Source organism: Corvus kubaryi, unplaced genomic scaffold (genome assembly GCF_017639235.1).
Source record: "Corvus kubaryi isolate FWS band 111438036 unplaced genomic scaffold, C.kubaryi_AGA036_p1.0 split3-73, whole genome shotgun sequence".
NCBI lineage: Eukaryota > Metazoa > Chordata > Aves > Passeriformes > Corvidae > Corvus > Corvus kubaryi.
The window spans coordinates 35,799,376-35,823,796 of NW_024582091.1; the positions used below are offsets into that span (position 1 = coordinate 35,799,376).

Genomic DNA, 24,421 nt, shown 5'->3' on the forward strand with positions numbered 1-24,421 from the left:
AGTTTACAAATAAGCAAACCAAACTGTTTTGCAACCTCAAATAAATTTCAGCTTGAGTTTCAGGCGAAGAACTTACTATGCTCTTATGCTGGGGAAAAGCAGAGCCCACCCACAGCAACCTAACACAAAGCAGGAGCCTGAAAGCATCGACGCACAGTATCGATGAAGAATGCTCTCAAGAACACCTTGAGAGCATTCCAGTTGACTGAACCAACCTTGAGATTAGCTGCAAATGGAAAAATAACTGTACAAAGGGTACAGCAACAGCAATCAAGTAGTTGCAATAAGTTCCTAAAGTAACTGGGATCAGTAAGTTCACATCTTCTGTCCCATGAGCTGTCTGTTTGTAATTAATTTACTGGTTTAAGGGAGGGAAGGGGGAGGGCATGGTGTGTTGGGTTTTTTTCAGGGTTTTTTATTGTTTGCTTCTGATTGCTGGGGTGGGTGGCATTTTGGGTTTTTTTGGGGGGGGTTTGATTTGTTTTGTTTTGCTTTTTTGCCCAAACAGCAGATTAGCATGAAGTGTTTCAGTCCTTGTTAGGAAGCCTGGATCTCACTCACGCAGGCAGTTCTGAGAAGCTCTACAATTAAACTGGCTGACATATGTGAGTGAGTGTGGATTATTTACTTCAGGTGCACTACCAGCTCTGACAAGGACAGAAAATTTCTATCTCTGATAAATAGTTGTGGATGTGTCTATACTTGAATGCAGACATACACATGTACACAAAGATGCACATTTCCATTTGTGTATTTACAGAAACAGATCATGCCTGTGTATGTGTGTGTACATGTTCACGCATTTTCTTTAGAAAAAGAAGGCTTGTATTCTTTATACATGAAACAAAATTATTTAATTAGGAATATGCCTTTTCTCATTCAGACTGGGTCACTTGAATACACTTCAGTGTATTTCCTACATCTAGTTAAACACTGCCTGGGGGGGCTTCCCAGTACCCTACAGCTGGCAATGGCATCACTTTGTTTCTGTGACATTCCTGAGGCATAAAACATATCACTTTGCACACAAATGAAAACACTGAAGTGTGGAGACCTGTCTAACTTAGCACAAGAAGGTGTAAGAGGCACTGGTGGCTAGAGGTTGAAATAGGACATCACATACTGGCACGGATAATTTGACATTGCAGTGGAGTCCCAAGGGCCTATACGAGTCTTTACATCGAGAATAAATGTTAATTTAAGAGTTTATATTCCAGTTATATCAGAAGATAGGATTTTTAGATTAAAGGCTGTCCTAACACAAAGAGACTAGATAAAACACGTAGCAAAGTGTTTTAAGGGAAAGAAAATCAGTAAGGAGGAGATATTGCATGATACAATCTTACAACTGCACTTTATCACAAGAAACATTCCTTACACAGGAGCCACATTTATCCGGTACAAGTTTTCTGGGTTTAATTACTTTAATTACTTCAATTATGAGGAAGATTAAAAACACTTAGGGGATTTTCAAGCACAACTATTAGTGATACTTGTTCCCAAAATTCCTGGATCTGCTTTAGAAAATCTCCCTTCTTCCCTCTCCTGCTTCTGTGATACTTGTTTATATTGGGAATTAAATCATTCCCCCTTTTTAAGCCTTTGCATGACTCAAGGTGGCTACAATTCCATATTTCTGGGGAGATGTGAGAAAAATTCATTTTCTTGGCGCTTCCAAAATCCAAAGGAGAAGAAAAAATATGACAAAGAAAAAGAGCAAAAAAGAAATACAATTCCAACCAAACTCTTGAAAACAGTCCCCCCAAGGCCTGCAAATTACAAGAGCTTCAGAATTCTTCTCATCTTTTGTTCACCAACTGTTGCTTCCTTGTCCTAACTATTGTACCTCTGAAAGGGAACTACAAAGCACCCAGCCAGTGGAGATGTACACTGGAGTGTCTCTTTATGCCCCACACTGAAGCCAAGAGGGAGACATTAGTCATCTGGAGATTTTGCCCCAATGCCCAAAGGCATGAAATACCTCCAACAAAACACTGACTGAGATATGTCAGTGTGGCACTTGCTTTGCATCTCTCTCGGTGCCTTTCAAGTTGTTTTCTAAACACTTCTTTTGTTGCTGTTGGCATGAGTGCACTTAAAAGCAGCGTATCGTGAAGTACTGAAAATGCTCACTGTTTTCTGTCCTTTAAAATCTCTTCCAAGTACTTCCCTGTGAGCAATTAAGCTAACTCTATGGGATACATTTGATAACAGATATTCTTTAGTTTGGGTGACAGTTAACAAGCAAGGCTCTAATGAATAATAAAGTACTTTTTAGTGACACACAGTCCCTATTCACCCTGAGTAGGGTCTATTTTTGTGCAAGTTCAACAGAAGATTCTAACAATGCAACCCTCTTGTATAACTTGCACAAAATAGGCATTCATCAAGGAGGATTACTCTCCCCAAAATGGGGCTCTCAGCAGCTACGTGCTGTGGGTGGGGATGCACAATTCCAGACAGGGGTGGAGACCAAGGAAAAGGCATGGGTCTAGCAAGAAAATGCATGCTGTGTCAATTCATAAGCACAAAAGAGATGAATTAGGGAAAAAAGAAAAAAAAAAGAAAGGAGAAAAAAAAAAACAAAACAAAAAACTAGATGCAAGATCTAGGGCTGCCCCAAGATCTTGTATGAAGAGTAAGACATGCTGCAAATGAGCATGGCAATATTTCAAGGTAACATTTTGCTAAGTATGAACTCTCCTAAGTCCAGCTCCTCCCTAGAGAGACGAAAGCAGCTTCCAGCTTTCCAATACCAACCCCCATTGGTATCTTCTTGTTCTCAAACATGCTCACACAAATGCCACATAATCTGCTGCTCTGACACCACAGGCTCTCAGTAACGTGTGAGAATAGTTTGTTCACTGATCTCCTTTTTCTCCTTCTGCTCAATGGAGGTGCCTCCCTCATGAGAAAACATGAAAGTTATGCATGTATGTATCCACGTATCCATGCTACGTCCTCTACATCTTCCCAAAATATGTTTAGGTTCCCATTTCAAATATCAAATTTCTGAAATGTTAGGACAGTAAATGTATAATTCTCTGATCATTCCAAGGCTCTTCAAAAAACTACTCTGGTACACCATGAAGGTTTGTTCTTCTCTCATGCCATTGTAACACTTTTAATCTTGATATATTTAGACAAAACTAAGCTGCAGACTTCCAAATTGTTTTAGCCTTTCCTTACGTCAGATACCCTTTCAGATTAAATACAACTCAAACATGGAAAAGCGAACCAAAATGAGCAGCTCGTTCCACCCAAATCTGGGATACACCTGAGAACTGAGAAAGCAAAATCCAGCCCTGGCTATCCAGGACTTTGAGTCACCAGGTTTTTTCAAGAAAAACACTGCCTGCTGATGGTGGGAATAGCATTTATTTGCTCTGAGTGGATGAGGAATAAATGCCAGAGGGAACATTTTCTTCTCTGAATACTGCCTGGCAGTTTTCCTCTACCTCAATATATGGATCTTCCACAGACTGAGAAGTATGTGCTTTTACCCTCACTGGCAGCTGTAGTCTAACTACATTTATACATTTATTCCCAGAAGAGAACTCTTACCTCTGAGAACATTTTCTATTTTTAAAAAAGGAGAGAGAATTTGGGGGAGGGGGGAAAGGCAAAATTGACCCAAGGGACTAGAAATTTCAATGCCCACTTGAAAGGCTATAAAGGTGTTTCAGAACATCTGAACATCAGGCCACTAACAAGCATCTCAAAACTTTCAAAGAACCCAAAAAATGACCCCTCTAAGAGTTTAGACCACGATGCACACTTTCCAACGGATGGTCATGGAATAAAAACATATTTCTAAAACCAAAAAGAAAAGTAAGTTCATTCATTATAGGGTGTACATATTTCATGGAGTGCAGCTAGGCATAAAACCACATACTTTCAAGGTTGCTATCTATGAAAAAAATCTTTTTCAGTAGTAAATAATCTAAATTATGATGATATACTCTTAACACAGAATGTATTTTTAAAATATTAACTGTATTTGTTTGTCCAGTAAAGGGAAGAATTGGATATTATTGAAACAGCATCTCACAACAAGTTGTTCATTTTATAGCAATCTTTGCTGCCTGACCAGAAAAAGCCTTTGGACAAATTTTGTTTATCATCTTTGTTTCTGGCCTTTCCTTGTTGGTGCAAGTACAGAAATATTTAAACTGAGCAACTTTTAAAAAACCTCAGTTCAGTTTAGAAAGAAACCATGCTACCTAGAACTGAAGAAGGAATGGGGATGGAGCAAGACTAGAGTGGCAAGCAAGCATAGCAGAAGTATTTTTTATGTATCTTACCTATCAAAGGTACAACAAAATAACTCATAGCTCTTAGCATTACAGTTTATGTGCTAAATTAGTGCTTCAGGAAAAATACCACAAGGTTTGTATCAGCAGGAATTTGCAACAGTCTTTTTCTATTTGTAACAGAATGTTGGTGGATAAAACCTGCGGAAGAATGCAGTTTGCATGGGGCCATTTTTAAGGATGCTGAAAACCTGTGAAGGGTGCTGAAAAGAGCCACAAAAGTTCTCTGAATGCTAGGGAAAATGTCCTGTGATGCTAAAGAGCTCAATCTATTTATTTAATGAAAAAGAAAATTGAGGAGTGACTTGATTGCCTCGATTGCAGATTATAAATAACCTTATGGAGGCGGTAGGCAGGGGGAGTAGAGTTTTTAATATAGTAGAGAAAATACTTAGCTGAAACCTAAACCAAGACAAACTAATCCTGGCAATCAGGAACAGCAGAGACTCGTCATTACCACAAACTGTCAAGGAAAGTGATGGATCCTCCACCACTGGATATGTTTAAACTAGGTTTGGATGTCTTTCTAAAAGATTTGCTTTAGCCTAACAGGATCTATGAACTAACCAGGCAAAAAGTTTAGGTTTCTTTTAATGGTTAATAGATGTCTTCTGAATTGTAAAGCCTTACAGAAAGCCTTTCATTCTGTGAGTGAAGAGCTCACTTCTCAATGAGCAGACTAGGGGGGTTTTTTACTATTATTATTCTTTTATTTAGGCTTCAAGAGGAATTATCTTCATTTTGAAATATGGAGAAACCAATATTCTGAAAATCACTGGTCTGAACTTAGAGAAGACAAATATTTGCCTAAACTTCATACAGGAAACTAATAGGGAAATAGAAAAAGTAGAAGGAAAAAAATATACTAAAAGGTCTATTCTTCTGGAAAAGTTTTGATTTTATAAAACCTTGATAACTAGTAGGGAGATCATATTATGCATTTAGTTTCCTTACCATGAATTTTTAATGAAAATCCATATGCTTAAGAAAAACCTCTTAAAATTTAAGCAGCAGCTTCAAAGATCAACTAGCTCTAACATAATGAAGGAAAGACAGACAACTTCTCCTAGACCATACTCTAACAACAACTCTTAAATTGCATTTCTAAGTTATCATTCAAGCAACTGGGGGCGACACCATATCATTCCAGGCCTGATTCCCCTTTCAGTCATCTGTGGGACAAGCTGTCCCTGCTCCCCCGAACCCAGAGCAACTCCTCCTGGCTGGATCTCAAGTTAATGAGAGGGGACCAAAGGTGTGGGTCCCCTCCCCTCTCATGGCTCCTACCCCACCAGTCACCAGTGCCTCTTGGAGGGGATGACTCACTGGGAGCCCCAGCAAGGTCTCTGTTCCACACTCCTGTTCCCAGATGTAGCCCTGACTATATCTAGACTACTACAGAAAATTAAGCCATTAGAGTTGGGCCCCTCTGAGGTTGCTTTACCAGACCAAGGACATGTACCAGGAGTCCCAGTGGTTACTCTGCAAGTCCTTTCCAACACCTGGGTCAGAACACCTCCAGGTGAGGAGAGGAGGAACACCAAGAACAGGAGCAGCACCATCAGAAGGGAACGTCAGCAGGCTTGGAAGCTGGTGGGATGCTGCCCTCATGCCAGCGGGATTAGAAAGAGGAAGTTGGCACCAGGACGGCCAAGCTCCGCCAGATGTTGGCAGGGTGAGGGGAAAGGTGCCGCACCTCCCTGGGACAGACTCTCCCCTCCCACCCCTCTCCTCCGAGGGTCTAGGCTCAGCGGGCAGGCAGGAGAGAGTGCCCGAAGGAGAGAGAAAAGGGCTGCTGCACTTTCTGGATAAAGAGGAAAGAAACCTGACACCTTTGATGAAATCCTTGTAAAAGTTTAGAGGGAAGGTTGGCAGGGAGCGGATCGAAAAGGAGTATCTCCTCCAGGGGAAAGGAACGCAGAACGATAGGGAAAACCCAAAGGGTGGAAGGAAGAAGTGAAGAGGTACAGGGATGCAGGGCAAGAAGGCTGCAAAAGAAACGCGGGGCAGGGAAAGAGGGGCGTCCCGAGAGAGAGACAGCAGGGGGAAGGTGGGCGGACGAAAGAGGCCCCGGCAGGCGGTCGAGGAGAAGGAGCAGGGCCTTACCTGCAGGTAGGGCTGGCCCCTCTCCACGCCCCCCACCACGATGTCGGCTGAGGCCATGCCGCCGCTGGCCGAGAGCCCGAAGCCCACGTAGCCGCGGGTGCGCACCTCCAGGCGGAGGGCGAGGGCGCTGCCGCGGCGGCCCCAGCGCAGGCGGTAGGCGCCCGCGCCGTCCAGCACCGCGCTGTGCGGGTAGCTCCGCAGCGCCGGCCCGGCCCCGGCAGCGGCCCCGGCCCCGGCACAGGCACACAGCAGCCCGCCCAGCACCAGCGCCCAGGGGCGCAGCCGCCGCATCCTCTCGCCGCGCACCAGCGGCCGCCTCTGCGTCTCGGCGTGTGCCCGGGCGCGGTGTGCGTGTGCTGAGGGTGTGCTTGTGTGCCTGTGTGTGTCTGTGTGTGTCGGGAAGGGGGGCCGGGTGCCCCGGTCACCCCGCCCCCGCTGCGGGCGGCACCGCGCCGGCCGGCCCCGTCGGGGCAGCGCGCCCTCGGCAGCGCTTTGTTCGCTCCCTCCCCGGCCCGGCGCTGGCGGCCGCCCCCTGCTCCCCCGCGCCGCCCGTCGGGGCCGGGCCGGACCCCGCCGCGCCGGGAGCACCTGCCGTGCGCTCGCCGCGGGGGCTTCTCGCCGAGATGCTCGGAGTTGGCGTTGGCGAGCCAGAATCCTCCTCCTGACCGGGGAAGCGGAGGGAAGGCGGTGGACGGGGGACCTCCCCGGCCCTCCGGCAGCTCTAACTCCGGTGGAAAAATTCCACGGGAGGAAGCCCGGAGGCAAACGAGCGCTTCCCCACTCTCAGCCGCCTCCTCACTTAGTGCGAGCGCACGATGCGGCGGCGGACGGATGGAGCTAAGCAGGAGATCCCCCGTCGGGAGAGTTCTTTTTGCGTTATATGTGGAAAACGAGGACCCCCCGAGTAGTTTGCACTGAGGCGGCTACAAAAGCACGTCTCAAAACCCCGCTCGCGTCCCTTGACACCCCCGCAGCCTTCCCCGGCGGCACGGCCCCTCGGCCAGCCCGGCCGTGCGGTCCCCGACACTCCCGCAGCAGAAGCTGCCTTCCCTTCCCCTGCGCACAGCACCACCGCCATTGCGGGGGCGAGAACAACGATCCGAAAGATGCTTTTGGGGGAATGTTCCCCAGCCCTCTGCAAATCTGGACGGGAGCAAAAAATAGCATGGCACCCGAAACGGGAAATTAAGGTTAAGATTAAGGTCCACAAGAAGTCATATTAGCCCTTGAAATCTCTGAGCTGTATGAAACCGGTTTTTAAAGGAAGTTACACTGTTTGAAATGTGTTTTCTTCACATTTAAATGAAAGAGAAAGAGCCTGGTACTCAACCATAATGACATACTAATTCAGTGAAAACCAATCAAACTAGTACATAAAGGAAATTAATAGTGCTCCTTTTTTTTGGATTTACATGACAATATTTCACTAGTATCACTGGGGTTGCCAGAATACAACCACCCACTGTGATGTGAGGGATATATTAAAGTACAAAACGACTTCTAGAAAAGAAAATGCTTAAGAAAGGATAAGCACCAAAAATTACTTTTACCTAAGGCATCATAAGAAATGAGAGAAAAAAAATAATTAGATACTGGTGAAATGAAAGCAATCTTTAGAAGGAATAGATTAGTGTGACCTTTCTTCCAATTATAGCAGTAACTTCAAAGGTACAGACTCAGATGACTGACAAAACAGACAATTGTGAGATGCTGAGTGTTTAGATTCTCTTCTACAAAATTGCTAACACCTGCAAATGGATATGGATTAATTTAAGGAGAAATTGCAAGTGTGTGGTAGGCCCTGTCAAGGCCAAAGGTGTGACCTTGGCACCTAATGGGGGACACTCAGCCTTTGTAAAATTGTGTGCTAAAGGAGGGATCCTTAGGACAGTTCCAAAAGTGCACATTTTTCTTTTTGGAGGGCAAGGATGATGAAGGAATGAAGAATGTTTCATAGATTTAGGTTTTTTCTTAATTTTCTTGTAAGACTGCATTATGTTCTTACATAACAGAAACCCCGAGGTAAAGTTTCAATCATGTGGAGATTACAAGTTCCCTCTTTGAAAGAACAATTGAATTACACATCTAGTACAAAATTGCTGCCTTTAAAGCACAAGAGTGGTCACTGAAGTCCAACTGGTGCTTCCTGTAGCATGCATTGTATAAGCATTTGTACAAAAAAGTGCAAAATGCTCACTTTGAAGTACTCCAGCACATCTCAGTTTGGTAAGGATGGTACTGATGTCATTTTAGGAGCCTGTACATAACACGGGATGTTGTAGTACAGGGAAGGATAATGGACTGTCCTACACAGCCTGCTGGGCTGCACAGCCACAGCAGACAGAAATAGGGTTTCCCAACTAGCCTGGGTGCAGGTGTCATGAGGGAAACAAAGCTGGAGATAGGTGTGCACTGTAGAGGCTGTCAGAGGTACAGCTGCACACCTCCCCATATGACAGCCCCCCGCATGTCCAGCTCCCTGCTCCTCTCACAGCAAACGGGCACAGAAAGAAAACCCCAATTCATGCAAACTTGTGGTTGGCTGTGGTCTTTCCAGTCATTCAGCCAAAAGCCAAAGCAGCAGGATTATCTAGTGCCTTGGACAAACTGCAGTATCTCAGGCAAGAGAAGCCAGAGTTTTGTTATAGTGGGTCTGGTAGAAGTGGTAGCACTCATGGGAAGCAGCCGTGCTATTTCTGGTGAGCTGCAGCGGCCTTGGAGGGTGGACAGTTCCACCCAGCCCAGCATGGGAATCCTGTGCTGGCAGAGCCAGTGGCCAGGGCATCCCTATTTCATGGCTCTGGAACTAACCCCAGATTGCTCCTGAGCTTCACTTTGCCTATGCAGAGAAAAATGACATTTTGGAGCCTGAGAGTTGGAATGGAACAATACTGGAATTCTTGAAATCTCCTGTGGGACTAAATGATCTTGTCTCTGCAGAGCTCAAGGGTCGGTCTGCTGCTTCTCTGCAGCTCTGAAGCCTGTACATGCCAAGCCCAATGACTTTCTACCAAAACCTGGGGGTGATGTCATCCTGTCTTCCAGCAATATACCACACCCAGCAGCACTGCATACCCCATCATGATGGCAACATTTAGACTAGTAGAAGTGCAGGAATTGCAGTCCTATTGCTTTCCAATTTCCAGCAAATATTTTTCCATTAAAATAAATAATCCAAGCAGTTTTACAGAGCTGAACACTTGATCTACAAATACTGTGACAAAACCAACCTTTTTCAACTTGCTGCTATTTATAATCCCAAGAACAATACTCATGTAATAAAACTTTCCTAGTAGAACTAGAAGAGGCCCTTTGTGGGCAGGGCTGTACAATTCCCAAAACTCACATTAAGAGAGTTTGGCAACTTCACCAGAAATTTTTTTGCATGATTAGGAGACCAAACAAATGAAGAAAACACAGTCTAAATCAGTCTAAATCTGATCTTGGCCTATAAGTAATGCTGCTGGCAGGAGCACAGGGAGACATCAGGTTACCACTTTCTCTGAACTGAGCTCAATTTCACTACTTCTCTTCTGGAGGAAGGCAGTCACCTAACCAAGCCCAGAGAGATTCAACAAGTGTTTTTCTTTTTTAAAAACTCTTACTGACACTACTGAATATCAGCTTGTCCATTGCTCCCTCACACTATTGCATTACTGCTGCATATACTGAAATACTGATTAAAAAGTCATAGAATCATAGAGTGGCCTGTGTTAAAGATTGGCTAGCTCCATCTCCCCTGCCATGGGTAGGGACACCTGCCACTAGACCAGCTTGCTCAAAGCCCCATCTAAACTGGCCTTGAACACTTCCACAGATGGGGCATCCACAACTTCTCTGGGCAGCCAGTGCCTCACCACCCTCACAGCAAAGAATTTTTTCTTAATATTTAATCTAAACCTACTCTCTTTCAGATTGAAGCCATTCCCCCTTGTCCTGCCAATATGTGCCCTTGTAAAAGGTCTCTCTTCATCTTCCTTGTAGGCTCCCTAGAGGTACTGGAAATTAGGTCATCCCTAAGGTACAAAATTAGGTCATCCCTAAGATGTCTCTTCTCTAGGCTGAACAATCCCAATTTTCTCAGCTTTTTCTTACAGGAGAGATTCTCCCACCCTTGAATCAACTTGTTGGCCTGCTCTGGACTTGCTCCAACAGATTGATGTCCTTCCTGAGCTGGGGACCCCAGATGCAGCACTCCAGGTGGGGTCTCACCAGAGCAGATAGAGGGAAGAATCCTCTCCGTCATCTCTGCTGGCCCTCCTGGCTGCTTTGGATGCAGCCCAGGATACAACTGGAATTCTGGGCTGCCAGTGCACACTGCTGGGTCATGTCCAGCTTCTCATCCACCAGCACCCCCAAGTTCTTCTCGGCAGGACCACTCTTGATCTGTTCATCCTCTGACCTGTGTTGATACCAGGGGTTGCCTTGAGCCAGATACAACATCCTGCACTTGGAATTGTTAAACCCCATGAGATTCCCTTGAGCTGACTTCTTGAACTTGCCCAGATCCCTCGGGATGGCATCCTGTTTTTCAAGTGTGTACTTCTCTACTGTTCCTTAACGAGTCAATTAATTATAAAGGTTTAGCCTGATCATGGGTAATGACCTAACACCTGATTTAGTCCTGCTGGTGTATTCTGGCATTGAGGTGTTCTTGCTAGGGAGCAGCCTAGCATGTGTGCCCTGTCCATTTTCAGGCAGCAGGATTTCTCAGAGGCATAAAAAGGTTTGGTTTCAGCCTATTTCTAATGTACATTGTGGTCTGGGGCATGCTTTGAGTTAGTTGCCTGCTGGCTCTTCTCTTATGCAATTTAGCTTCCATGCAGAAAATTCATGAATGCTGAACAGTGATTATACACTAATTAATGCAAAGTCTTTTATAAACTTTTTGTAAAGTAGATAGCCACTGGCTACATCAACTTGCTAGTAGAGGGCAACAAGAATTCTGCTCCCACCTGTGAAATGTAAATCAAACACCTTTTATTACCCTTTTAATGTAATGATTTTTGTCATTGGAATGACCTGCATGAATCTGGATTTTGACATCAATGCAATGCAAAAGGGTTAGAGAAGCAGCTTGCAGATCCAGTTGGAACCTTTTTAAAGTGGAATAATGCCTATGCAGAATAAAACCAGCTCCACTGACAATCCAGTTTGTGTTCAATGTGGATAGGGAACTGAGAGCAGGAAAGGTTTTGGGTTGAACTGGATGTTGTCTTTGGAATGCTGAGCCAGAAGGATGGGCTCCTCGGGAGCATTACTGCCAGCACAGGTAGAAGGAGTTGGAAAACTTTTCTGTCTTGATCCAAGTCTGTTTCTTCAAGAAGAGCAAGGTGGACACATTCCACCCACACCTCCATCAGCATCAAACATGCCCTCAGGCACACATGGTAACCTGGCTGCTCTTAAAGATGTGTTTAAGGCATTTATCTTAAAGAAAAAAACTTTCAAATTTTGTGTTGTCTTAACCTCCTTAACTAAGGTGGGAGGACAAAGAATCATGCTTATTTTATTAATGTTGGTTAAAGATGCACTGGGGAGAATAGCAATATAGGCATGTAAATGTACCAGAAATTGTGTATTGATCTTTAATGTTTTATTCCTCTCTTGTTCTTCCCCTGATCTATTTTCCAAATACTTGAAAATTATTCTTACATTTTAAAGTGGAAAATGCCTACAACTTAATTGATCACTGTAAGCAGAGTAACTGCATGAAGGCTTTTAGAAATTTTTAATTCTCATTCAATACACTTTATGTGTTTGTTTTGAATTTTTCTTTTCTTTTGCAGGTAGTAGTAGAGAAGAAGACACAGCTGGTTTTGCTTTCAGATAGGCATACTTAAGGACATGTAAATTCTTCTCATGAAGTAATATACATTAATCACCAGAGCTGGAAGCAAAATTTGGGACTGGTGAGTACAGAAGTGGACCTTTTTCTACCTTTCTTTCTTGATGCAGCCTGACTTTGGCTCAAGTTAGGATAGTTTTGGAGCTCTGCTGTGGTGCCTACAATCTACATTTTAAAAGTTCTGTTGATCTCAAACTAGTATAAATAAAGACTAGTATGCTTTCAGCTATTCTTGTGATGAGTTTGGAGTCATGTCTGTTGATGTTTTAAATTACTTGCCTGAGGAGACAAAAATAAAATCATTGTTAGAAAAAGAATATTTATCCAGCCCTGTGCTCAGGGCAAAAGCAGAATGATTTAGCTTTCTTTTCCTCATCAGCAGGCTGGTTTCTGCAGACGCTGCCAAATTTCCAAATACCTTGACTCAAGTTCATAAAAACTTCTTACTTCTCTTGGGAGAGAAAACTGGAGGGCAAGAGTTTTATTAGACCAGTTAGAAAAGCCAGCAGGCTTTACAGCAAAGAGTTTCTCATTTCCCTCGGTTGTGGGTGTTGTCTTTTCCCCTCTTTTACAAGCACCTCTGCTAAAGGAGGCACTTAGCTGCAGTCAGTGGTGCAGTGTAATCCTGGGCACTGATTCACAGGAAGTCCTACAAGGGGATACCTCAGCAATGGAATTTCTACACAGTCATGGCTCCTCAGGTGTGGGGAAGAATTCATTTCCTTTCATTTGAATTTAACCTAATTTCAGTTTTTTTACTTTTCACTGAGTGTATCTGCTCTGGTGCTGATGATCTGTGAAGAGGAATAGCTTTTAACACATATACTTTTAAGGATAAGTACCACTTTAAAATGGTTGCTTATGCTTCATATATATCTTTGCTAAGGTAATTAAACTTCTCGCTGTCTGTCTAGCTATCTGTCACAAGGACACAGACAGTTTAAATGCTTTTTGGCATTAGATATTAGATATATAGATATAGATATGTAATACTTACATATTAGGAAAAAATTCTTTACTGTGAGAATGCTGAAGCACTGGAACAAGTTGTTCAGAGAAGTGGTGGATGCCTCATCCCTGGAAGTGTTTAAGGCCAGGTTGGATGGGGCTTTGAGCAACCTGGTCTAGTGGCAGGTGTCCCTGCCCATGACAGGGGGATTGGAACTAGGTGATCTTTAAGGTCCCTGCCAACCCAAACCGTTCTATGAATCTAAGATCTTTGCTGTTTGCTCCTCAGCTCCTATCAACATCTGGGAGCACCCTCAATAAGGCAAAACCAGGAAGTCAAGTGCATCTCTCACTTCCCAGAACTTGTTAAAAGTCTTTGTCTGATTAATGCACTTCCCAGGTGACAATTTCTGAGACCACCTGAGCCAAACCCTGACTCACAGGCAGGATCACATTTTTGCTGTATCAGACCTGAGAGATGTCTGTTTAGCCTTCCAATTATGATGTCTATCAGTGCAAATTTTTGTCTCTCCTCCTTTCTCCTTCTCCCTTTGGATAGAATTAACTCTGATCCATCATCATTCTTCCTGTTAGAAAGCTGTGTTAGATCAGCCTTCCTGTTAGAAGGCTGATCTTGGAAGCAGCAGTTTAGGCCCATAACTGCTGTTCTGCACCTTATGTATTTATTTGACAGTGTGGAAGCCAACGGCTGCTTTTGGAGGGGAGGAAGGCACTTCCAGGTCCCTACCCCTCACTGCCTTGTTGTCTGTCTCAATCTCATTCAGAAAGCAGCTGGTGGATATAGGTTTTCAGCCTGTGTGACTTTTGTAAGAAACTGAAGAGCATCCCTCCTGTGCAGCCTTCACAAAGCTCAATAGGCATCCAGTTTTCTAAATCTAAATGAACAATCTCCACTTTTTTCCCTAATTGGACAGATGGATTCAGAGAGCATAATTGACCTCTGGGTTTAGTTTCCCCCTCTTATTTATAATGTTAAAATTGGCAGAACAAACACAAAACAGAAGGAGAGCTGGAGGAGGAACTTGGTGCCTTTGGGGGGATGCGTTGCTCTGCAGAAAAGGAGAGCATCCCCATGCCCTACCTTCTGTGCAAACAGCCTGCATAGCCAGTCAAGGCTATGAATACACACAAGAAACAAAAATGTAGCAGTAAGAGGATGCCAAATCTCCTCATCTTCTGGACAGCAGTAGTAACATCTATCTTCCCCAGAAATTAAGATTATCTCGCAGTTACTCCATCTAATGAAAATGTCTCCAGAATTTTTCAACACAGCAAAATACTGAACCCAAACCTGTTATCACTGAAGTCAGTGGTAAATTCCTGACACAAGTAGGAGAAGTAACCTTTCTTTTGAGAAGGAAAACATTTTTTGGTGGAAATAAACACCCATCTCTAAAACTTTCAAGCATTCTGCTGAGCTTTTTTACTTCAAACTGATGCAACATATTTTGCTCCTGTATATATAACACTCCCATCTGCACCCTCAGGCACTTACACACAAACAAGATGGCTTGTATTGAAGCAAAGAAAAGTCTGTTGAAATGCAGAGTTTATAAATAAAGTGTGTGCATATAAAACGTACACAGGTTAAACGATGAGATTCTTGCCTGCTGACTTGATGGTAAGTTTACTGTAAGGTTTCCAAGAGATGATACTCAACATGGTCATCATTACAATGTCTGACCTTTCTCCTGAATTTGTTGAGTTGCTTGTCACAGTCATAGATGTTTTTGTCAAGTTTACAGCCTAGAATGACAAGCACTCTTACTATGAAAGTGAAAGGAATATGACAAAAAGCAATGAAATTAAAATCCCTAAAATTAACAAATGACATCACCTATTGATATTGTCATCAGTTGATCAATAACTTCCTGGGATACAGCAGCCTTGAAGAAAGAATAAAAAAAAAATGCAAGACTATAAGATCAAGGGTAAAAAAAATGAAGTCACAGGTGTATGATAGAAAAAGTAGCCTCGAAGCTGTGATACTGAAAGAGACTAAAGCATCTTGGTAAATAATCTACTGAGCAGGGACTTCCAGTGTGAAAGAATGAGACAGAGTAGAACTGGCTCTGCCACCAGGGAAGAAGACAAGCATGGCTGTGCTCTGTCCCCTCTGCCAGGATCCATGCGCTGAAAAGGCATGTTGATGCTCAGTTTGTTTAGGAGATACTCTAATAGAATTATTTATACATTTGTATTCTAATCCTTTTATAAAACAACTATGTTGAGGATACAGTGTTACCAATACACATTATTTTACAAATCACTGACATTTTTTCAAAGACATTACTGCAAGTGTTGCAGAAAAACAGTAAGTATGATGGACAGATTCCCAGACTTTTTGAGAAAGTTGAAGTCCAGACCACAGCAGATTTTTCTTCTAAACATCAGGAGGAAAGCAGCTGTCTGATGTTTCCATATGAGCACTACAGTACAGATTTGCAGCTGTCTAACATTCCTAGGCACAAAGTTTTTCAAATTCAGGCTCACTTCACCAAAGCTGTAGTATTCCAAACATAACTAAACAAATCATTTCTTGGAGCACACAATACCAGTCCAAAGCATGAATACATGTTATTTCAATTTTTGGTGATGACAGGTTTGTTAATATACCCATGAGGCTGTAGCCTGAAACTCAGACTTATATAAGCAACCTTTCGACATGTGACTGCACCAGCTGAGCTCAATAACCACGGACTATTTGTGGGGACTTCTGCAAGGAGCTGTATTTAACACTTTCTGCTGGTGATACCAGTTTGGGTCCTTGCTTGCATTATAAGCCATCATGTGTCTCCAGGCATGCTAAACTGCGTGGGTGTGAGGGGAGAACAAACATCATGCAGAAGCATCTGCCTCTGTGCTGGCTTTTGTTTTAACTGAAGCTTTAATTCCTTTTGTATTAGCCACAAGTCATGATATTAACAAAATAACACAGTTAATCCCATTTTGAAAAAAAATTGATGGGCTGTGGAAAAAAGAAACTCCCTCTTTAGGTAACCAAATTTGCTCTGCACTTCCAGGAGCTGCAGCTTTTTATTATGAAAAGGTGACAAAAATACCCCAAAACATCTTAAATATTAATTTTAATTTAGGTAAACACTTACTTTGAATATGAGGATCAAGACTGATTACTTGATTCCTAACTTTACTTCAGCTCAGGTTCTGTGATTATCTTGTGATTGGGGTGGAAGAAAGTAGGGGAGAGGTTGCACAAAAAGAAAGGGAGCCCCCCTGTTCCACTTTTGCTCCTCTACAAAAATACCAGAGCAGGGGCTGTCCTTTCCCACTGCCAAAGAGAAAAGATTTCTGTGAGAAAAAACCCATAAAGACAGGACAACAGCTCTGACCCCCATTCTTGCAGGATTGTGGGGTCAGATCTAGCCTACAAGCTGTAAACTAACAGGGGTGCTCCTTTCACAAAGCCAGTGGCTTCGATGTATTCAAAGCAGAATTCAGCAGCAAAAAACATACAAACCATTAACAGCAAAAATATAAGAGCAGTGGCTTCTATGCAACCCAGATATGTGAATACATGTGCACAAACCATCCTTCTCAAATGTCCCTCCCAAGGGAAGTCAGAGGCCTCCCCAAACTGCATTTTTGCAAAAGATTGGGGGATTTTGCTGGTGCCAAGATTTCAAGCAGCTAACTTGGGCATTGCTGTGTGATGATGGAGCCTGTGAAGCACCTTGTGAACAGAAAATTCTCCCCCAGTCCATGATTTCTTTATGATACAGCATTTTGAAGACAAGTAATGTTTTCATACACTAGTCTATGAGGAAAAGAAGCTTTTTTTTTGTTTTTTTCTTTCCCTTTTCCTTCAGCAGGATAAAAATATCACCGTAGTGAGATCAACATTTTCTTCTGGCAGCATAATACTCTGGAGGTCACATATCTGGACTCATAATGGTTCTGCTTTAGAAACAGAGTTCCTCAAGGAAACAGTGAATTCAGCACCTTTCCCAGACACTCTGGAAGCTGGAGAAGGCGGTCACAGCACACATCCATCTGTGGTCACAACCTCAGAAGGCTCACTTGATACCAATGCTGTTGCTGACCTCTTCTTTCCAACCCAGATACACTATGTATTGGGGTTTGTACATTTTCAGTACATAGCAGCATTTCACAGACTTTAAATCATAATGACTTTTTTTGTTTGGCTTCATTCATTCATTCTTACAAGACTGACATTGCAATAGCCAAATTCTCAGTTTTCAATTAAATAGAAGGTCTACATGTGATGAGTTTTAGTTTGTTGGTGGTGTACTGCAATTTCACAGTGCTAAGTATAGACCAGAGTCTGACTCCTCAGCATTTTTCAGGAGCATCTGTGTTATTTTAGCACCATACTCTTGTTATCCCTGGTAGGATGTGAGGTTGCAGTCCAAACCCAGACTTCCCTGCAAATTGCTAGTTTATTGCTCACAGCCTCTTGACAGAGTTTTCTCTGTGAAGTACATCGCTCAAGGAACAGCCACAGCCACCTGTTTAATTCTTCCAGAAAACCTGCATCTGGACTAATTATCTGAAAAAATATTCTTGAGGGTTTTGCAGCAGATCTTGGGCAGATCTTGCACTGTGTGTTACCAAACTGTGCTCTTACAGCTGGTGGGAAAAAAAGACACCAATAGGGTGATTGGTGTGGAGGTTGTCCACGTTGTTCTGATCCTCTTTGAGGGAGAAGACAGCCTAAGTAGGAATGCCACAGCATCTCAGGCTTCAGACTCTACTGCTAGGCTGTTGTCTGAGTTTCAAGCTGACACTTTGGGTTTGTTGATTTGCCTTGTTGGCTTGTTGGGTGTTTTAAATAAATGATTTCCCCATCACTACTCAGAAGCAGCACAGTTCAGAGGTGCGGTTGTCACCTACTTGTTCTCATCCAAGATAACTCCCACGCAGCAGCCCAGACTAGCCCCAGTCCTGTGCCATCCTGTTAAGTCTTCTTCATCCCCTTGCCCACAGCATCTTTCACGGAATAAACACTCAGGTTACCTTGGCACCCATTAAAAGCAAACCAGTACTATTAGCACCATAATGACTAATGGTCATTAGGCACTACTCAGCACAGTGGGAAGTACTCTATAATGAGCATCCATGGAAAATTTTGCAACCCTACCTAAGTAGAAAAAACAAAACAAGCAAATCCTAAAAGGAGCTCATGTTAGAGCTCGGTTAAACAATTTTTTAAACAACTTGAATTCTCCTTTCTCATTTTGATTTACAAACCCTATATGATTTCTTTTTTGTCAGTCAGAAAATTTTTATCAGACAAATTGTTTCCTGGTAAAGCATTTGATAATGTACTTTTTGCCTTCCTTAAATGCTTTTGGTCTGATTTTGTTAAGGACCTCATCAAAAGATCCTCCATGTGCAAAGCCTAATGAGGAAAGACACAGCACTTAGCTGAGGAACCTTCTCCCTTCTCCCTCTAGAAACAATTTCTGAAGGCCAGCCCAAATCTGTGTCTAAAAAAAAAAAAAAAAAAAAAAAAAAAAAAAAAAGTTTAGTTGCCAGATGAAAATATTCAAGGTGTCCCTAGCATCAAAGAGCAGCAAGTCAGATTAGCATAAGATTTTACTACATCCTCCATACCAGCTGTAGTATTTTGTATACACCTTTCAAATTATATCAGTCTTGAAGAGTCATGTCCTTGCATTCCTTTGGGGATTGGAATTGCTGCATACAAGCAGAGAACATAGCTTGGGGCAGAGTTCTTGTTAGAAACATCCCAAGAGAATGGAACAGGAGTATTGCAGATATGATTTTGGTGCAAAGGAATCATGTTGAAAAGAACAAATGAACAAACTTGCATAGGAACACCTCATATTTCAACAGCACCTTCCAACAAAAGGGCATAGATGAAGAGGCATAAAAGTAATGAAGAAAAAAAAGTAATTAAAATACAACACCCTCTAACTTTGCAATCTCAAGGATGTTATCAAGGCAAAAATATTTATGCCTTCTTGAAATTACGAATATGATTTAATAAAATATCTGACTTGCTAAGTGTTTGAGTTTTTGAGACTGACGTGCATTTGTCTCATAGCAACTCATGCATAGCCGGACTGAATTATGGCTGTATAGCTCAATTTCTTCATATTACTATGAGGCCAATACTTAGGTCTTCTTAATCCTTTTGCAAACCTTCCCTAGCATGTCCTGCTTCTGCTCCAGCCCTCCTTGCATTTTTACTCCAAATGCAGCCCTCCCAGAAAACAAGAAAATAACTGGCAAGTCAATAAAAGTTCAGGGAATTGACCACTTCCCTAGAGTCATAGCCAAAATGACTCCACCAGACTGCTGAATTCTCAGGAATCAAATGAAACACAACATGCAGAACATCTCCTGGTTTTGCCCTCCGAAAGCTGTAAAACAACAACAGCAAAGATGTTTTTTCTGGCTGTAGAGAAGGCCAGCTTCAGAAGGATATTCATAGAAGAGAAATTTCCAAAATTTGAGACATCTGTACAGTGTGACAGTCAGCCACCATTTATTGCCCAAAACAATGTTGTACAGTGTTATTCAGTTCAACCCTCCACAGTCACCTCCCGTTTCCCAGACCTGCAGTTGTTACATTTGTTTCTGCCCTTCTCTGTAGCACAAGTTATAGAAAGATCCTTTTCTGTTCCCTTACCTCATCTTCTCCTCTCAAATATTTTTCTTACTTTCATTTAGTCTTGTGGTCTTTATGTAATATTTCTGGGTTTTCAGAACTCTTCTAGTCTATGTGCATGGTTTACAAAACATTCCTTTAGCCTTTTTTTTTTTTTTTGGTAGAACTGTGTTTGCAAATGGATGAATCATAAACCTCTTTTTTTTTTTTTTTTTTTTTTTCTGAGAAATAATTTCTACCTAAAATGCTGAGGAGTTGCAGTTTAGCTAGAGTGTTTATGGATATCTTATGTCTGAGGGGAAAGAGAAACTTGAGGTCAAACTTCTATGGTCCTGGAAATGTTCAGAAGTAAATTTGGGGCTGGGGGTGGGCACAGGAGATGGGAGGAGGGTTGACTTGCAAGGAAATGCTTGGCTCACTGGGTATTTGATTGTTTTCAGGTGCAGTTCCATCATAAAATTAGAATTGCAGGGCTTAAACAACAAAAAATTCTCACTCCAGTGTCTGCCAGAATAAACAATCTGAATTTTCCTGTTTACTGGGAAGAGCACACTAGCAGCAAGGCTATAACTGGTTGAGAAGTTCATGGAAGTTTCTGAGTTGATGATGTAAAATTGCTTCATCACTGAATGCCTTTGACAGTGAGTGAATAGAATGTTTGTTCCCAGCCTAGAACTACTGACATGTACAGAAATCATGTAGCCAACCTGACCTTATTTGCAGAAAGGAAGTCGTCACAGTGGAGTAGGCAGAGCCTCAAAGCAGAGCTGGTTCTGCCTGTACAGGCTGCCAGGCAAAGGCTGGAGCAGAGGATAAGTTGCCAGTGAAAAAGGCAAGACCAGGAAAAGTCATGCGGTGTTTCTTTTTAAAAAAATGACTTCCTGCTTGGGTGAATTGACACAATGTTAACATCTGATTATTACACTTACTAGAGAGATTCAGCCTCTGCCCAAACTGAAGTGCAGGTGAGACCATGTGCCAAAGTCAATAGTACAGATTTTATTTAACAGTGAATGTCAGGTAGAGACAGAAAGAAATTGAAAGAGAGGAGAGGGTGAGAAACAGCTTAAGTAGGAAATAGTCACCAATCCCATGGATCCAGTGGCATCCTGTTGCTCCTCTTCACCCTGGTCCCAGTGGTGGGGGTCCCAGGAAACATGGAATTCAATGGATTATTATATATGTTCAGGTGTGTGTGGGAATGCCCAAGCACCTCCCCTGCAGGGAGTAGACCTCTGGTGGAAGGCCTCAGAAATGAGCTGGGGGGGGTCTTTGATGGTTTATGACCCCCTCTAAGACATGACAGCTGCCACCTTCATAACTGAGCCAAAACTCTCCAAACACCCCAAAACTCTCCTCCTCCTCCTCAGCTGGGGGGAGAGTGTGTACACTTGGCCTTAGCAAATGAGTCTGTGGGCTATGGCCTCCCCCTGCCACAACCAGACAGAGCTGATTTTCAGGACAGCTGCTGACTTGACTTTCCTTGTGGATACATGCTTCTCCCCAGCTTCTCCTTGTTTACTTCTCCTTGGACCTGAGATAACCGAAAATTAGTGATGCCCTGTGCTTTTGTATGGCCACTCAGCTGCCAGATTGCCCTTTCCCAAGGATGCCACTGTGGGGTTACAGTAGATGAAGGATAGTGGCTCACTACTGCAGAGAGCTCCCCTTCCCCTAGAGCTTCACGGCTTGCTTGGGAATTTAGAGGATAGCTTGTAAACTAACAGAAACAATACAAATCAGGGACAAAGGGTCTACTTTGTTTCTCTATTTATAGTCCTCACTATTTTAAATAATGGTTTGCTGAAGACATCAAAACTGTGGCCAATACAGGATAAGAAAGCCTCAACTTGTTTCTGTCACCTTACAAAGACAGTTCAAATCTACTTTTTAATAAGCATTTCTAATCCCCCCCAAACTCCTTCAGCCTAATTCTCCCTGACAACACAGTGGCTAGTCTCCAAGATCATATTTATTCTTTATCTGGTTGAAGAAAAGCTGTTGGAGAACAGCATATCAGACAATCAGGCATCTTCAGTAATACTGTGGCAGAGAAGTTTTAGAAGACCACAAGATACGAAGGTCTAATTCTTCTCTTGTGCTGGGCTCTGTGGACCCAATTTTGGGCTTTCAGTTTCCTCTGCATTGAGAACATCTGGGTGTATGAGAGGGGTGTGGGGGTGGGTGGGATAGGGAGCAAACATGGTGCAGGGAGTATATTTATCTACCTTCTTGTACCGGTTTGGCACTTCTCCACAAGTTGCTGGCTGATAGTCTCCTTTAGAGCAGAAAAGATCCTCTCCTTGCCCCTGCTTACCTCCTTTAGATAAAGGTCCATCCCACAGGATGTGGACCTAATAGCCCAGCCCACAGGACTTGGGAGCAGCTGAAACTGTTGCTGAGGAATTCCCTGTGGGTCTTGGAGTTCTTCCTCCTAAGCTTCAAACTTGGCAGCTACAGTGAACTCCAGCAGGTTTTATGAGTAAAGGTGGGAAGGAAGATTATCATTTATACTGCCTGGATTAGGCAGTGTGCCTACTCCTTACCACCCTTATTACCTCTTCAGGCTTCAATCTGTACTGCCAAGGACCAAACATTTTCTGCATGAACATTAAATAAAGGAAAAACACAGTTACAAGTCACTCCAGAATGAATCTTGAAGGGGGAAGCAAGGGTGAACAGTGCTGCTAGTGACTTCCAATTTTTTGTGTTTATTTTTACTTTGCCCCTTTTACTTTTTTTAAAAATATGTAAGACATATTTTAAAATGTGACAGTAATAAAAGAAAAAGCTTCAAACTGATTAGTTTTCTTGTGCTAACAAGCATTTTAATCTAGGTTATTTTTGTCTTAAATCAGAAAAATATTAGCAGTAGCAAAGAAGCATTGTGTTCATATACATAGATATGACTATTAAAGAGTAGACACTTATACTGAATATTTCTTCTTTAGAATATTCTTGCAAATACAGAATCATAGAATAGTCTGGATTGGAAGGACCCTTTAAAAGTTACCTAGTCCACCCTCCCGAAAAGGGCAATGACATCTTCTACTAGATGAGGTTACTCAGAACCCAGTTCAGCCTAGTCTTGAATATTTCCAGGGCTGGAATATCCACCACCTTTCTGGGCAACCTATGCCAGCATTTCACCACCCTTGTAAATAATTTCTTTGTTATATCTAATCTAAACCTACCCAGTTTCAGTTTAAAACCATTCCCCCTTGTTCTATCACTCCACACCCTTGCAAAAAGTCCCTCTCCAGTTCTCTTGGAGGACTTCTTCAAGTAGGGGAAGACCACAATGTAGGCTCGCTGGAATCTTCTCTTCTCCAGGCTGAACAAACTCAACCTTCTCAGACCTTAGAAAAGAGGTGCTACAGCCCTGGGATCATTTTGTTGCCCTCCTCTGTCCCCACACCATACCCACAAGTGTGGTGCATTCGCTTACCCTGAGTACCTCTTTGATATTTGAAATAGAGATACTTGGGATAGGAGCAAACCAAATCACTGCAGCTGTGTTCAAGACTAGACATTCAATACAGCCAATGGGAACAGTTGGGAATGGGTTGTATTAAGTAGCAAATTACAGCATCATTTGTTGCTCTCTGCCTTTAAAAAATGAACATTTTGCTACCTTTTCTGGTTATTCCTGGGTTTGTGGAGTTCTTTAGTATTATACAAGCACATGATTCCCTTTATCACAGAAGGATATCGTATATCAGGAAACGCAAATTAAGTAAATGCTTTGTTATCTACACTCTTAAGCTACAGAAACCTCTGTAGCATCAGGGGCACCATCAGAGACCCCTACAAGGACAAAGATGCCTGGAAGCTGATTGCTTTCAGATATTTATTCTTGCAGCCCTTATATTGCAATAGCATCTAGAATGGCTCTGCAGGTGGGCACCTCATCAGAGGATAATTAGTCCTCCTTCCTCAACAGCTTTGGGTGAGAGCTCCGGACTTAATTGCAAACTGAAAGGGAAAGCTGCGTGGTACCCACTTAAGCACTGCAGGTCCAGTAAGAAACAGAAAGTCATCAACTATTGATATCCAGCAGCAAGGAGATCTCTGCACTTTCTTCTCTCACTGATGCTCTTGAAATCATCAAATAGGTTCAATCAGAACTAAGCAAAAGCAAAGCAAGTAATTTCTTTCAAATGTGATGCCCCACAACACAGTCCTCAAAACTTCCCAAAACAGTGATCAACTACGTCATTCTCTCCCTCCCTCCACCTTTAGACCCCTACTCCATCTCTTTTTTATGGTTTCAAACTACTGATATTCAAAATCCAGCCCACACCTCTGACACCAAACGTATTTGCTGACGATACACACACAGTGTGCAGGTGGGTGACTTAAGAAGGCTCCTAGGTATGAAGTTAGCTTGGGGATATTGCACACCCTGCTGATTACCAGAACAATTTCCAAGGGGGGAGGTGCAGGGGGGGAAAAAAAAGAAAAGCCTCTTAAAAGCTGTGTGCCCCTGTGATTCTCAGCTCTTTGAAAAAGTAAGAAAGAACAGAAAAGTACCCCTGGTGTGTGGTTAAGATAACTACAAAGGAACTA

At 42.8% G+C, this 24,421-nt stretch overlaps 1 protein-coding gene across 2 annotated transcripts in view; it reads right to left on the reverse strand.

Annotated features, from left to right (window-relative positions):
- The window catches only part of MOXD1 (monooxygenase DBH like 1), a 49,944-nt gene extending 42,724 nt beyond the window's left edge, over positions 1-7,220 (reverse strand). Inside the window, exon 1 of one of the 2 annotated variants that reach the window (XM_042016989.1) lies at positions 7,008-7,220. Coding sequence is in view for 1 of the 2 variants with exons in the window: in XM_042016988.1 (XP_041872922.1) it covers positions 6,420-6,710 (291 nt within the window). In the remaining variant the exon portion in view is untranslated. Of the gene's footprint in view, positions 1-6,419; positions 6,839-7,007 lie in introns of those variants that run through there. The other variant, XM_042016988.1, reaches the window with a different exon arrangement.
- Positions 7,221-24,421: the final 17,201 nt, after the last annotated feature.